Consider the following 15,474-nt stretch of genomic DNA (forward strand, 5'->3'; position numbering starts at 1 on the left):
GTTGTTAAGAGATAAGAGTGCTAAACTTTCGAAACTATTTTCTGGGATTAACATTTGACTTCTCAAACAGAATTATTTGATAAAATATAGTGGCTCTAACTGGACACCCACAAATAAAATTAGAACATAGTACACATTTCAAAAGTTAATCATACCGAACGACATTCTCAGTGCATTGTTGAATTAGCAAAGGAATTCATACCTACCTGCCATGGCTCGAATTTTGCAATATGTGCGCACGTGTCATTGCGAAAGGGTCCGTCTCCTTCTACACAGGTTAACAGATTGTGGAGTGCGTGAGTGTTGGAGTAGACCGCAGTATATACGTGGTTTGAACTTCCATCCATTATCGCCGGAAGGTAAGCATTTTCTATCCCTTTCATCTTCTCCTTCCCTGTGCATTGTCGAACTTGACCTGAAGAGTTCCCTAGGTTTGTCCCGTTGTCTGTTGTAAAACAGCAGTTGAATAAATTTTCCCAAAAGTCCTCCACAATATTATTATCAGGAAAGTTAGAAGGATGGACGTTGAGAAGAAAATCTCTGAGATCCGCTATCTCTGTCCTTCAGTGGACGGCCCGATTGTTCCTGCAAGATAAATTACCCTTTCTTCGGGCTGGAGAAGATCTTCTGTCACCCACGCTTCACTTCCAATCCATTGTAAACCGGTTATGTTTTAACGCAGAATTTCATTCAATAAAATTCGCATATCACCGACATGAGCAAAGGCTACTACCACTTTAGTGGACGCTTGTTTAATCACTTGGACCATTTTGCGGATTTTCTCCGGCGGATCGGTCCTGTAAAATGACTCAGAGTAGGCAATACAAACCCCAAACATTTGCACATTGTCGACAAATTCTTGCATTCCGAAATTACCATAATCGGTGTTACTTCTAATGGTTCCAATCCAAGTCCAGCCAAATTTTCGCACAAGTTCCGCAAGAATCTTGGACTGGTATTGGTCGCTGGGAATAGTTCTAAAGAACGTGGGATATTCTCTCTTATCGCTGAGACAGGAGCAGGTAGAGTAGTAACTGACCTGCAGAGAAGGAGGTAAATAGATGAATATCTAGATCTGGCTTTTGTATGTACGTGCCTGATAGACGCGAACCGTTTCTTTGTGAATGTTCTTACGTTTGTACATAACTATAAAATTGGATATGCAATATGAACAATACAGCAGGATAACGTAAAACGAAGCATGAACTACCACTTTATCACTCAGTTAATAGATATCTGGTCAGCCAAATCAAAACTACTGTTTTCAATTCTGACAGCTCAATTATAGAAAAGATCTGGAGTTTCCCAAGGGTGCGTAGGCGATGCTAAATAGTTTGCTGGCTGAATTCCAGAGGATACGCGAAAGGGACAGTTTGGCCAAACTTGGGCACTTGTCAATGCAGCGACAAAGAAGGAAGTGATACCTGAAAGAAATATATGAGATTCAGATACATTTGACTGCCGGTGTTTCACTCCTAGAGTTGAAATATTTTCTACCATAATCCTACATTTTAGGTAAGGCCGGGAATGGAAATGCGTTCGACATTATTTGTTCCCACACAGAGCTCATTATCTAAAATACGTTGCCTGTGGTGGTGAGGGAGACAAGTACGAAAGAGGCGTTTGAGTCTGAAATTACAGAGAAAAGAAATACATTGGCATTATGCAGTGAAAGCTGGTTATTTAGTTCATCATTCAAATAACATTTTAATTATTCCGGTGCTGTATATGGGCCAAAATTAATAGTCATGGTCTGAACTGTTAAGTACTCTGTGCTCTATTTTTTTAATATAAAAAATAACATATCATCATAATTTTGCATTGGTGCTAAGAAGGAGATGGCACGACCATCTCACATATTACCAGAGGAATCCCGAATAATCCAATTGTTCTTGCGGTTACGATAGAATTTGTAGATATATCATAGCCAACGATGGCCGCAACGTTGGAGGAACTTCTACATTCGTATTCAATTGATTCCCCTTCTCCATTGATCAAAGCGAGATCTGCTTTCGAAGCGATTGTGGAGGACGAGCAGTCATCGTGGATCTGATACCCGAGTGTAATCCCCGGGAGGAGATTCTCATTCTGGTTTATTTCTTCAATGGCAAAAATCATCGTCTGCGCCAGTCGGAAGCTTGCAAACCCAAAACTGTGGGATAAATATAAGACGAGGTTTAAATGGTATTCTGATTTCTACCGCAATCGGAAAGTGACATTCAAAAGTCTTACGTCTTGATCTTGAAACATTTAAGATATAACAGTTTTCTTGATGACGAAAAAAAAGTGTTCACCGCACTGACCTCTGCTCCGGACGGAAACTGATATTTGGCAATTTTAAAAACTGAAATCACCAAACGCGTTCCATTTCACAGTGAACACAGATCAACGGACTCCATTGGAGAGGGATAGAAAGGAACTGTATTCTTAGCAGTACACGGCCCACCGCACGAATACATGAATAGCGCAGTAAAAGCAACACACTAAAAATGTTTGAGCAATTCAGTATGTCAAGCTGTGTCTATGGAGGGAAATGAACACTTGAGTTTATGGGCCGAAACCCATTGTCAGGATTGGACAGAGAACGCACATTATTTTACATGGTTGCAAAGTCGTTAGGCAGCAGTATTTCGAGTTCTAATGATCGTTCTCGACCCGAGTTACTCACTGTTTACTCTCCTCCATATATGACATTTCAGCTGCTGAGTTCCTCCAGTACCTCGTGTGTATTGTTCAATATTTTCAGCATCCCCAGAATCTCTGGTGTGTTTGTGACGAGGGCAGAATGTGCTCAGTTGGGAAGATACTCTGTGGTCGCCCTGGAATATTCCGTTTAAGGACAAAGCATGATCGGAAACTTCCGAACAAATATTATATTCCGGTAACGCTGACTAGAAAGCTTATGAACACGAAATATAGCACATTAAACTGTTGGGTGAACATCCAATGAATCTTAAGTGAAATGCAAGTTCTACCGATGCTGCCAATTGAGAGAAATATGCATAGAATGCTGAATGAATTTCATAGGCCATCCAGCATGCAAAATTTCGGTCTACGAATTTTCATCAACTCTCTCCATAACGTGAATGTACTTGGAATCTACCAGTAAAATTCGTGAATATTTCTGGACGACAATTCAATACTTAGCTAAACTAACCCCTTCTGCCTACACGATGCCTCTATCCCTCTATTCTCAGGACAGCCATGTGAAAATCTAAGCTTCTAAACCTTGTATGCGCCACCCCAACCCCAGACATCGCATTCCAGTCACAAACCAGTCTCTCTATAAATAACTTATCGGCACATCTACTTTGAATTTACATACCTTAACCGTTGAGTAGTACTAAACATTTCTATTCATGGAAAATAATACCGGTTGTCAGGTTGTCCATTCAACAGGAAGGTGAAACATCAATACCAACTCCGCTGAGAATCTGTCACAGTCCAATAATCCCGCTTTTACACTCGACACATAAAAGTCTCATTTCCGAAAGAATCATGGTTAGGTATAGCAACTGTACTAATGGAGACTACAAAAAGATGCAGGGTGTTGTCGACATAGTGCAACATATAGACCTACGATTCCCGTTATGGGTACACTTTCCACAATTCCGTACAGCAGACAGCAGAATGAAGGACCACACCACCCTCGGCATTTTTGTAGCTTCCTACCTCTTCCCCACTCCCCATCCACCTACCTTCCCTTTTACTTGTTTTCATTTACCACCTGCCAGCTGGTGCTGCTTCCCCTCCCACAAATTTGTATTCTTGTTTTTTTTTTTTACCTTCGCTACGAGATATTGGAGGAACTCAATGGGTCGGGTAGGATGTGCACCCAATGAAATGTTTCGATTCGAAATGTTGACTCTTTATCCTCTTCCACATATTCTGCATGACCCGCCGACTTCCTATGGCAGTTTGTTGCTCTTTTTCGTTTAAAAAAAAAGCTCCATATTCTATCGTTTGCCGTCATTTGCTTCCACAATGATTATAGCTCTAAGAATATCCAAAATTTTTCAAGGAATAACCAAGAGTACAAAGTTTTACATCACAGTGCAGAAACAGTAACTGATGCAGAAACGAGATTGTAAATGCCTTGCCATAAGCACTTCACTGAATTCCCATTTTGTTACTTATAGATTTCTGAATCCGGTGCTGCGGTACCTAGTTTACCACGATCCCCAGCGAAGGTGGACCACAAGCCAAAAGCATACCTACTGTGTATTTTCCAGGATCTTTGAGAAGGTGAAATGTAAAATGACTACTATTCCGTTAAAACGGGATTCTAGGTGATTTTTTTTTTGTTAATCGCAGAGAGGAAAACAAAGTGATGAATAACAAACAGCTATGTTTATTAAGACACGTGAGACATTTTGCGAACGTTAATTCAACAACTTCAACAGGATACACTAAGTTCGAATTGATACAGCAACATGCTAAAACGGCAGATAAAAAAAAACTACGATAAAAGTACGCAAAATTCCACATGATAAGCAGCTCTACAATAAGAAACATTTCCACCGGACGAAAACGTTAAGGATTGCCACTTTCAAGTGGTAAACTCACGTTTTGCACACAGTGCTTTTCGGGGAAATGCTAAATGAATGAAAGTCATGAATTAGATCCAAATGCATAGTGAATATTCCGCCGAGAATGATATCTCCATCCTTGCACAAAACAGGCAAATTGAGTTTTGCTTGACGTTTGCAAAGGATTCCATGTATTTCCGGTGAAACCGCGAACAACAGCAAGAACAGAAAAGGAGGCATTGATCTGAAGCAGGGACCTGTTATGAATAACTGGAAGAAAGTGGATTTATATTGTGATTGAAGATCTGAAGGTGTCCCAAAGCAGACCAAAACTGCTACAACTTTTGTAATGTATGAGGTATCCGATGATGACATGCTACACCAGGGGATCATATCCTGATATTGGTACATCTGGGTAGCAGCTGGGGAATTTCACTGAGAATAAGAATGACATCTAATAATAGTAGGCATATCTTCCCTCCCAGAAGGGAGCAAAGATTTTCTAATAAAATAAGGGATTCGTGATGTTGGGTTTTGTACTGCTAATAATTGACAGCTAATATGTTATTCCACCAGTAATCACCTGGTCCCATCAGGGGTAACTAAAATAAATTCTTAATTAAATACTAACGACAGAAACAATTTATACATACTTATCTCATCATTGGAAAGACTGAAGTTGAACCTAAAATCTGTCTCTGCTTTTCAAAGGAGACAAAATCTCGGCAACAACCAGTCTAGATTCCAGCATCTGCAAACTCTTACATTACTAACGAAATCCAGATTGGAAGAAATTGTAAAGGTTTCTTCTTTTATGTTACTGCTAAGATGAATAAAGTGGCTTCTCTGTATGTAACTTCTGAAGCAGTGGTTCTCTATAGCAGCATGTTAGTGTTATAATTAGTGACGACGAGACTTGTATTCATTTGCTAACCAATTGGGATAGATATTATTTCTTCTGTCTGTGTGGAACCTGTTAATTGGCGCGGGCTTGGGAGAGAAGGCGCAAAGAGGATGAAGAGAGAAGAACTGGCTTGAGGAGACGGTTGCCGGACCCGCTGGGCCTGGGCTCGTGGCGGGAGCTCAGGCGTTGAGGACGAGCAAAGGAGGATCAGCGAAAGGAAATCCGTGAGCTCCAACGTTTGTGCACTGGACATGATTATGAGATTTATTGGCGCCTTTTATTTGTTTTTCTTTTTCTTTTGTTTCTCTACCAACCCCACACTTAAATATAAAATCTTAATGGTTTAACCGCACATTGTGGACTGAATGTTATTTCGGGGTACTGAAGGTACACAGGGGACACAACACGCAGAATCCACCCAATCAAGAGTGCTAAAGTTTGTTCGGGTAGGGGAGTGCCATCTCCGAGATCATGCCACTAGGCAAAGCGAGTCTTACAACATGAAAGTACAAGATGACCAATCGTGTTGAGGAACCAGAGCGTGAGTCTGATTAGGAGCACGACTACTTTTCTGGAGGTAGCAACATCTCTGCCAGTCCTAACTCATCAAAGGTGCCCTGCAGGATTATTCGACAAGTACTCTATTCAGAGAGACGTAGAACACTACAGAGCAGGAAGAAACATTTTGTGTAATCCAGTCCTATCAAATTATTAATCTGCCTAATCCCAACTACCTGCATTTGGACCTGAGACATCCATACACATCCCAAAGATGCACCTAGAGTTATAGACTCCTAGAACACGACAGCACAGAAATAAGTTCTTCAACCCACCAAGTCCAGGCTAAAAATATATTCTGCCTATTCCAATCGTTCTTATACAATTTTTGCATTACTTCCCATCTCCTGTACTCAATACATTGATTTATGAATGTCAACATGCAAACAAGTTTCTGTAAGACTCTATAAACCTGTTACGCCACTTTCAATGAATCATGTATTTGTATTCTAAGATCCCTCTTTTCTACCGCACTCCTCAGTGCCCAATCACTCATCTTGTAAGAACTACCCAGATTAGTCCTCCCAAAGTGTAGCACGTCAGACTTCACTGCCTTAAATAGCATCTGCTATTTTTGGCCTATTTTTTACAGCTGGTCCAGGTGCTCTGCAAGCTTTGTTTGTGCTCCTCGCTGTCCACTACACCCCGAAGCATTGTGTCATCCGCAAATCTGCTGATCCAGTTCACCATATTATCATCCAAATCGATGATATAGATGACGCATAACAATAAGTCCAACACCAGTCCCTGCGGCACAAAACTGGTCACAAGTCTCCCGTCATCGAGACAACGATCTACTACAATACTTCGTCTTCTCCCACGCCAATTCAATGTCTAATCGAATGTACTAACTCGTCTTGAATGCCAGAGAACTAAACCTTCTGAAGCAAACTCCCATGTTGTACCTTATCAACGGAATTGCTAGTGTCCATGCGTACATCATCCACTGCCTTCACTTGAAAACCTATCCTCGTAACGTCCACGAAAATCTCTATACGTTTGGTTAACCACCACCTACCACGCATGGAACCATGTGGAATATCCGTAATCAGATCCTATCTATACAAATAGTTACATATCCGGTCGCTAAAACTGCCTTAGAATAGCTCTCTCGCAGCTGATCTCAGGCTCACTAACCTATATTTGTCTGCCCTATTTTTACAACTTTTCTTCATGAACGAAATAGTATTAGCTATATTTTGATGTTCCGGTACCTCATATGTTTCTAAGCATGTTGAATATGTTTCTACGAAGGCCCCTGCAATTTATCTACTAGTCTCCCATGGAGTCCAGGTTGACACATTGCCACCAACTGGGGATTTATCGGCCCTAATTTTCCTAAAGACAGCAAAGACCTCTTCTCCTGTAATCTCAATGCGATCAATGAACTGGCAGCTGTTTTGCCCAACTTCTACAGTCTCTGTGTCCGCTTTCAAGAATTCCATTCAAAACCTGTCCCTACTACATCAACTTCACAAACATATAACCGCTCTTATCTCCCAGAAGATCATTTTTCAACCCCTTGCTGTCGTGTTTTTTTTTTAATTTTCTGAGGGCACCTGTAAGATGCTTTACGATTCTTCACTTGTTGGCTAAAGTAAAACCTTGCTTCCTTCTAACTCTCTTCTTACAGTTCTTAACTGTTCTACTTCATCTCTGATACTCCTCAAGTGTATTATTTGTTCCTATCTGTTTATATCCACTATGCACTTCCATCTGTTTCCTAACCAGGGTCTCAATAAGTCTCGCATACCAAGCTTACAGAAAACCTGATTAAGGAAACGTAACTGTACACATTTGACAAGCTCTATTCCACCCATTTCTTTTACAGTATGAGAGTCCCAGCAAATATGCTATAAGTTAAAATCACCAACTATTTTAAAATTTCTTGTAACAATTTCTCTGAATATCTATCTCCCGCAGACTTCAGAATAGTATATAATGTAATTCCATTATTTTGTTCATCAATTTCTTATTCGTTAATTCCAAACATATTGTCCTGTATATGAGCTTTCTACCCTATCCTTTCGGAGCACATCCGTGTCATTGTCCCGAACTGGTAATTCCAACCCTTGACTTTTAATCGGTCCCGTTTTATACTCCATATAACAACGGATTCCCGGAATATTAAGCTGCCAGACCTGTTCCTCCTGTCAACAGTCTCACTAATAGCTACATTGACACAATTTCACTTGATAATCCATACCCTCATCAAATTTGCAATTCTTAATATATACCTTACATTGAAATGTACACAAATCAGAACAGGAGTCCCACCATGCTCAACTATTTGGTTCATGACTTTGCCGGTTGGTTTAAAAAAGTTTCTCCCCATAACCACAACTCTATCTGATCTGGCGCTCTAGTTCCCATCTCCCTGTAAATCTAATTTAACCCGTCTGCATGCAGTAAAATAAAATATTTCCCCAAGGATATTACTGCCCCTACAGTTGAAGCACGAACAGTCCCTTCTGTACGGGTTCCACGTTCTCTAAAGAAAGCCTAATGATCAAAAATTCTGAAGCTCTCCATCCCACACCAGCTCCTAAGCCACGCGTTAACCACTATGATATTTCTACTTCCGGCCTCATTAAAACATGCACGGGTAGCATTCCTATCAGCAGAAGCCCCAATGTTCTGTCCTTAAATTTAGCACCTAGTTACCTGAATTCACTTTGCAGGACTTCGTCAACTCTTCTATCCACGTCTTTGGTGCCGACGTGGACCCGACACTCTGGCTATTAACCCTCTTATATAAAAATGATTGCCCATGGACTTAGCAAATGGGAGGAAACAAAACATTTCGTTCTGTTGAACAGAATCTGTTGTTTGTTCAGCCAGACAATCAATTTCGTAACACTATAGGTCGCCTCTTCTCACTCCACCACCCCACCTACCTTCTAAGCCATAGAGTCATCTCAGTGCCAGAGACCTGACCGCTGAGGCATTCCTCTGGAAGATCAACGCACCTCCCATAGTTTCCAGAGCTTTATCCCCGTTGATGATGTGAACGACCACACTGTACTGGCTTCCCTCCCACTCCCCCTTCCTGACGATCATGTAGTTACCTGTGTCCTGCACCCTCGATGTAGCTGCCTCCCTCTCTGTACTACCAATGGACCAGTTAGCCTCACGAATAATCTGGAGTTTGTCCAATTCCAGCTGCAAGTCCTTGACACGTTCATTAATAAACTGATAACTTACAGCTGTAGTAATTAGGGACACTAGAAGTCTTCCTGTCTACCTCAGGCCGAAAGAGGAGTGCTCCACTATTCTGTCCTACTTCCCTCTGGTCTAACTGTGCAAAAATAAAGAAGGAAAAGTTAAATGAAATAAACCTACCTACTCCCTCCACCTATCTTTGAAAGAGCCTCTGAGCCAAAGCCTGAAATCCTGATTCACACTGGCTAATTCATACAATGTCCCGTGCAACAATGGCCACTTTGCATAAAAAAATAATTTTATTAAAAATTGCCGATTTCATGAGTTCGCACAATTCATAGTCTCCTTGGGAGGTTTGATGGGTGGAGAGACTCTAATGGCCCGCATAATACTTTTGAACTCCCTCCTTCTGTGGCACACCGAATGTGTGCTCTCCTCTGAACACTCTCACGACTCTGTGGGCAGATTCTGCTTTAACAACAGCGGCAAGCTTGCAGATGGCACATCCTTACTAGGCTGTGTCCCAAATAAGGAAGAGTCGGAGTACAGGACAGGGGAAGTCCAAATAAGGTGGAGCCAAAGTGTGCTGGGCTCTGAAACAAACAGTCTAGTGCACTTGCTCAAAAAAGCAGAGTGTTGACGAAGAATACTGTGTTCAGAGGAAATTTAATAGACTGAGGACCAGACACGAGATTATTTGGGCCGAGGTGGAAAGTTACTTCCCTTTTGCCATGAGCCGGAATGCCGCCGATCGTGTCCATACCATTGTCAAGGGCAAGGGTGAGCAGAGAATAATGAAATAGGTAGACAATGTGATGAGGGTCCGCAGAGATATTTTAGGAAGCTATGCAAAAAGCTGAGAAACAGGAGCTCTAGGGTCGTGATCTCCTGACCCGCTGTTTCAGGTGTCAGTAAGGGAAAGAATAGGATAAATTGGTAGGTGAATGTGTGGCTGAGAAATTGGTGCAGCAGCGGACAGGGGTTCAGATTTATGGATCATTGGAACCTCGTCTGGGGAAGGTATAACATGCACAAAAAGGATGGGTTTCGCCTGAAATTGAGGAGTCAAATATTTTTGCAGGTTGGCTGGAATTCTTCAGGACGTTTAGATGGATTTGGCAGGTGGTGAAAACCAACGTGATAGTGCTGAAGATGAAATGGTTGGATGATTAGAGGCAATATGTAGTGACTTGCCGACGACATGGCAAAATTCCAGTCAACACAATGAGCTGCAGCGAAAAAGGTGGTCAAAATTGAAGAGTTATTACAGAACGGACGGGTGTTATATATCAATGCGCGCAGTATAAGGAGGAAGGGCGATGAGGTCGCACAGTTAGTTAATACTTCAAAATGGGTCAATTTGCTGGTCCTGTTAACATTATTTCTCGAAATGTGCAGAACAATTAAAAGCGCCTCAGGCTATTTCAATCCCTCCTCTTGGTATACTTTGGCTAGATGTCTTTCGGTACTACACTCATCCTTCTCCACTAATCCCGATGCTTGTGGTTCGTAGGGTAACGCTACCTCCAGGAGAAACCCATAGCTTATCCCAATACTTCACATATTTTTCTTTTACCACTGTTAAATTTACAAGGAATCTCAAATCTGGGAATAATCTTCATCAGGACTATAACTATTGACCTATTGTAACCTTGCAGTTTGCCAATGGCATGGGGAAAACATGTGCACTATTATTGATATATTTAAATCTTCCTCTTGCTACCATCTATACAATGTGCATCTGCAGATTCATTGGTGGAGTCTACGGGGCGGGTAAATGATCAAATTTAGCAGCAAACTTCCCCCAATTATTTCTTTGGCAAATCTCACGACTTCTAACTTGCTGTTCTGCTGCTACCGGTAGCCCCGCGGTAAAGCACTGCTATGATATTTGGCCACTCCTCCTTTCCCTTAATGTCCTTGGCCATGTTGTAGTTCAACGATGGCATACTACTGGTACACACAGGACAAGCATCACCCATCGGCATCACCTGTGCAGCATTAACAAAGCTGCTGTTTCTTTGTATTGGCCACCTGTTACGCAGCTAGTAAGGAATCAATGGTAGTGAGTCCTGGTGTAAACAGTTGTAAGTTTATTCAAACTGTTATGGCCTCTCCGAAATGGCGGTGGATTTAGCGGCCGCATCTACGGTAGCTTTACGTTGTACCACAGGGCTTCACATTTCATTACAACAATCTGCTGAGGCAACAAAACTGCTTGTAGCTAATTCTTAGTAAATTGGACATGCTGTATAGATTTAGCATAGAAGATAATAAAAACTATGATGCAATAGGATTCCGATATCATGCACTACACCAGAAGAATGTCGTGAATCGGTAAAAATATTTGACTCTGCAGCTTGTTTTCATTTAAGTAAGGTTTAAGTAAGGAGACACACTTACACATCACTCGCAGCTGGAATCGGATAATGGAAGGAAGCCAGTGACTAAGGGGTCACTACTTGGAAAGTTCGAGTGCCCACAAGGGTGGGAGAGTATCGATCCAGCACATCTATAAGTGGCTATCACGTTGTGTGATTGGGTCAACTTCGTGGAATCTACCTATGCGTTAACCCTTGCCTGGGTGATAGTTCTCTTTGAAGATGGTACCCCCTGTGATAAGTTACTATTGGTGATAATTCGTAGGTAGATTTGGAACGACGACGGCTAAAACCTAAGGCGATTGTTACCCTGTTACCACCGTGGAACCTGTAGAATACGACATAAATGCCTTCTCTCGATATTTTCCTTGCAGTACAAATATCTTTCTCACACCCTTTAATCCGTGGATGAACTAAACTTTCATACCTGACCATGTCAAGATTTTAAGCCTGGTGCCGCCCCTCGCCCCCGAGTTTAATTGTTTGGGAGTTATATATACACATATGTATACTCATAACACTGTTAACTTTTGATTATCCTTGTTTAAGTTGCTATAGTAAGTAGATACGAGTAAAGATAGTCGTTTTAACATCAAAACGAGCTTCAAGGCGTGGTTTACTGCTGCTGGTTCATTTAATTTGTTCGGGGTACGTAACGAAAACAATAAGCATCATGCATATTGCTAACTAAAGGAAGGGGAAGGGTGTTAACAATTCAGATACTGTAACCCTTCATTGAGAAATTTCTTTCGTAACAAGGAATTATTAACCGGTGATTCTGACATCAGTTATGGGAAAATTATTGTAAGCTATTCCAACGGACCGGGTATATAAGAAATTGGTTAGCCACACTCAGATTGTGGATAATCAGCATGGCTTCATGTGTGGTAGGTCATGATTAAATAATATTATAGAAAGTGGTGTAAGGCAAGGCAGTGCATGTTGTTTGCACGGATTTAAAAGGGCATTTGACAAAGGGTTGCATACGAAATCGGTCAAGAAAGTTCAGTCGCTCTGCATTCCTGATCAGGTAGAAAATTTAGTTATACATTGGCTTCATGGGAGATGTGAGGGAGTGGTAATATATCGTTACATCTCTTACTGGAGGCCTGTGACTGCTCAGCCGCAGTGAGCGATGCTTGCCCGTTGCTTGTTGTCGTCTATATCAGTGATCTGGATGACAATGTGGATAAGTGGATCAGAATATTTGCTATAGGCGTTATGTTTGGGAGTTTATTGGGCAACGAGGAAGGCTATTTTAGCTAGTAGAGTGAGTGAAACAACCGTGAAAATGGGCCGATGAATGGCAGATGGCGTTTAATGCAAACAGGTGTGAGCCATTGAACTTCGGTAGGTCAAACTGGGGTAGTTTTTTCTTCACAGTCAATGGCAGTGCGCTGAGGAATGAAGGAGGAGAAAAAGATCCAGAGCGATAGGTCTATAATTCGTTGAAGTGGCTTCGAAGGTAGATGGGTTCTAAAGGAACTTTTTGACTCATTGGCCTTCGTAAATCAACTTACTGAATACATGAGATAGGTTGATAAGTTGAAGTTGTATAGCACGTTGGTGAAGCTGAGTAGTGTGTTGTTCGCCTACCTACAGAAAATATATAAGTGTTGGAAGCATACAGAAGGATATTGCCCACCTGGATGACGTGAGTTATATGGAAAGGTCGAACAGGTTAGAACTGTCTTCCTTACATAGCAAATGGATGACAGTACAATAGAATAGAGAGGTAGACAAAATTATGAGGGTTACAGTTCAGCTTAGTACAAGCAATTTTTTACTGCAGAAGTTGTGCGGAATACAACTAGAGCTCATGGGTTCAGAGTGAAATGTGAAATAGCTTGAGGTGAGTATGCGGACATACAACTTCACTCAGATGGTCGTGGGAGTCGTTGCTCAACTGCCAGCACAACTTGTGCATCCTTAAATTAACGTTTAAGATAATTTTGGATATGTAGAATGTATAGCGGGCTATGTTTCATGTTCAGTCCGTTTGGATTAGGCGGTTTAAATGGTTTTGGCATGTAATAGATGGACAGAAGGTCGTGCTTACTTACTATCTTCCCTTGAGTCTATGTCTATGATAAGAACAGTACCATGCAAAATCGTTCGATACACAACCTATACATAGATGTCTAAGACTTTTTTGGTGGTGGCTAGGCTGGTATTGGTGCGTTGGCTGTTTTCACTCCCATTGTAGATCCTTCCTCTACACCGCAGTGCAGTTTCATATCATAGCGTGATTAAGCTTGTTAGGGTGCTCTGTTAAGGTGTAGAATAATGTGAGTTTTGATGTATAGGTCAGGTCTCATCAACATCCTCAAAAAATAAATTCGTTGTTGACATGTCCTGACTGAAGGAATGTATCCTTTGATAATGCCAGGTATTCCAGAATATCAGGACCCAGGAGAAGTTAGGAAAGAAACGATTTTTCAAACCTGACAGCCGAGGAAGCCCAAGAAAACTATGGTCTCATCCCGTAGTCGTCACTACATATTGGATGTTACTATCCAAAATGATGGATTTAAAAATAGTTCCTATTATTGGTGGGTGTCTGATATATACGGATGGAGTGAAAATAAAAGAAACTGTTCACATGCTGGGCTGTCGTGGGTTTAACCAGTCATAATGCAAAGATTTGACCTCAAACTATCAACTGTTTCTTCCTTTCCACAAATGCCTGTAATGCTTATTATTCACAGTATTCAGCTTTGTGTTATCAATGCACCTGCACAGGGACATTGAAAGGAAAGGTTTCGTAGCACAGGGGCAAAACACAGGCAGATTCGATGAGCTTAGATACGAATCTCAGTTGGCTCGGTGAAGTTAAGCCAAATGGCCCATTTCAGTGCTGGGTGACCCCAAAATATTTTGGAAGTGTTACAGTTCCTATACTAAATTTTTGATACAGAACCAAACCAAAATATTTGTTAACATAAAATAATCTGCAGATGCTGGGGTCAAAGCAACACTCACTGCACGCTGGAGGAACTCAGCAGGTCGGGCAGCATCCGTGGAAAATTCGAAATATTTGTAATCACTAATTCCTGTGGTATTCCATTAGTCACAGCATAACAACCTAAGTGGGACCCATTAATTGCAAATTTTAATCCAAGCTTGCTACATGACGGATCACAGCAGATAATCGTTTTTAAATGTGATGCTTATTGCAGCAGATATTACCACACCTGTGAATATTAACAATATTATTTTGTCATTACACACCGATCGATTACTAAGTAGAGTATAAAATATCACTATTCTGAAACACATGTAATCTTTTCGCCATATTCTTCGCCAGGCAAAGAGCATATACGCATAGCCAGACATTCACATTCTTCATAAACCCATATTGACTTCACACAGACATATTAATGTTTATTCATATTTCGAAATTACTGACTTTAGGATGCGTTCCAGCATATTCCCACCTATTTGCGTCAAAGCAGCAGATTGGTAGTTCCCTGTCTTTGGTTTCTCTGGGCTCTTAAATATTTGCTTTACATTTAATATCTGCAGAAACTTTTTTATGAATCTACATTATTTTGGAAGATATTAACCGACGTATCCACTGAATCCAAAACCATCTGTTTCAAAACTATTTTCTTTAGACCACTAGGCCTCGAGAACTCTTAATAATCAGACTAATGTCACCACTACAGCACAGGAAGTATTGTACGTGGACTTTATTACATGCACTCAAAATGTTCTCCGTCGATATGAACTGTCCATTGCGTTTGAACACAAGTGTTTTCAGATACATATTTGATAATTATTTAATAACCTTCTAGTCTTAACCTTCTACGGCAGCAGCCGTTGAAGAAACACCTAATGAATATGGTATTCATGGAATTCAGTAATAAATTTGAATAAAGGCATTGCAATTTCACACTTCCCTAGGGTTGAAATACACTGAAGGAAATAATACGTTTTG

General features: G+C 41.1%; 1 protein-coding gene across 1 annotated transcript in view; it reads right to left on the reverse strand.

Annotated features, from left to right (window-relative positions):
- Window positions 1-673: 673 nt before the first annotated feature.
- The window catches only part of LOC140196976 (vomeronasal type-2 receptor 1-like), a 53,033-nt gene continuing 38,232 nt past the window's right edge, over window positions 674-15,474 (reverse strand). Inside the window, exons 8-9 of the mRNA XM_072256912.1 lie at window positions 1,864-2,152; window positions 674-1,039 (exon numbers count right to left, since the gene is read on the reverse strand). Of these exons, the coding sequence (XP_072113013.1) occupies window positions 674-1,039; window positions 1,864-2,152 (655 nt within the window). The remainder of the gene's footprint in view (window positions 1,040-1,863; window positions 2,153-15,474) is intronic.

The sequence above is a fragment of the Mobula birostris genome, chromosome 4 (assembly GCF_030028105.1).
Source record: "Mobula birostris isolate sMobBir1 chromosome 4, sMobBir1.hap1, whole genome shotgun sequence".
Taxonomy (NCBI): domain Eukaryota; kingdom Metazoa; phylum Chordata; class Chondrichthyes; order Myliobatiformes; family Myliobatidae; genus Mobula; species Mobula birostris.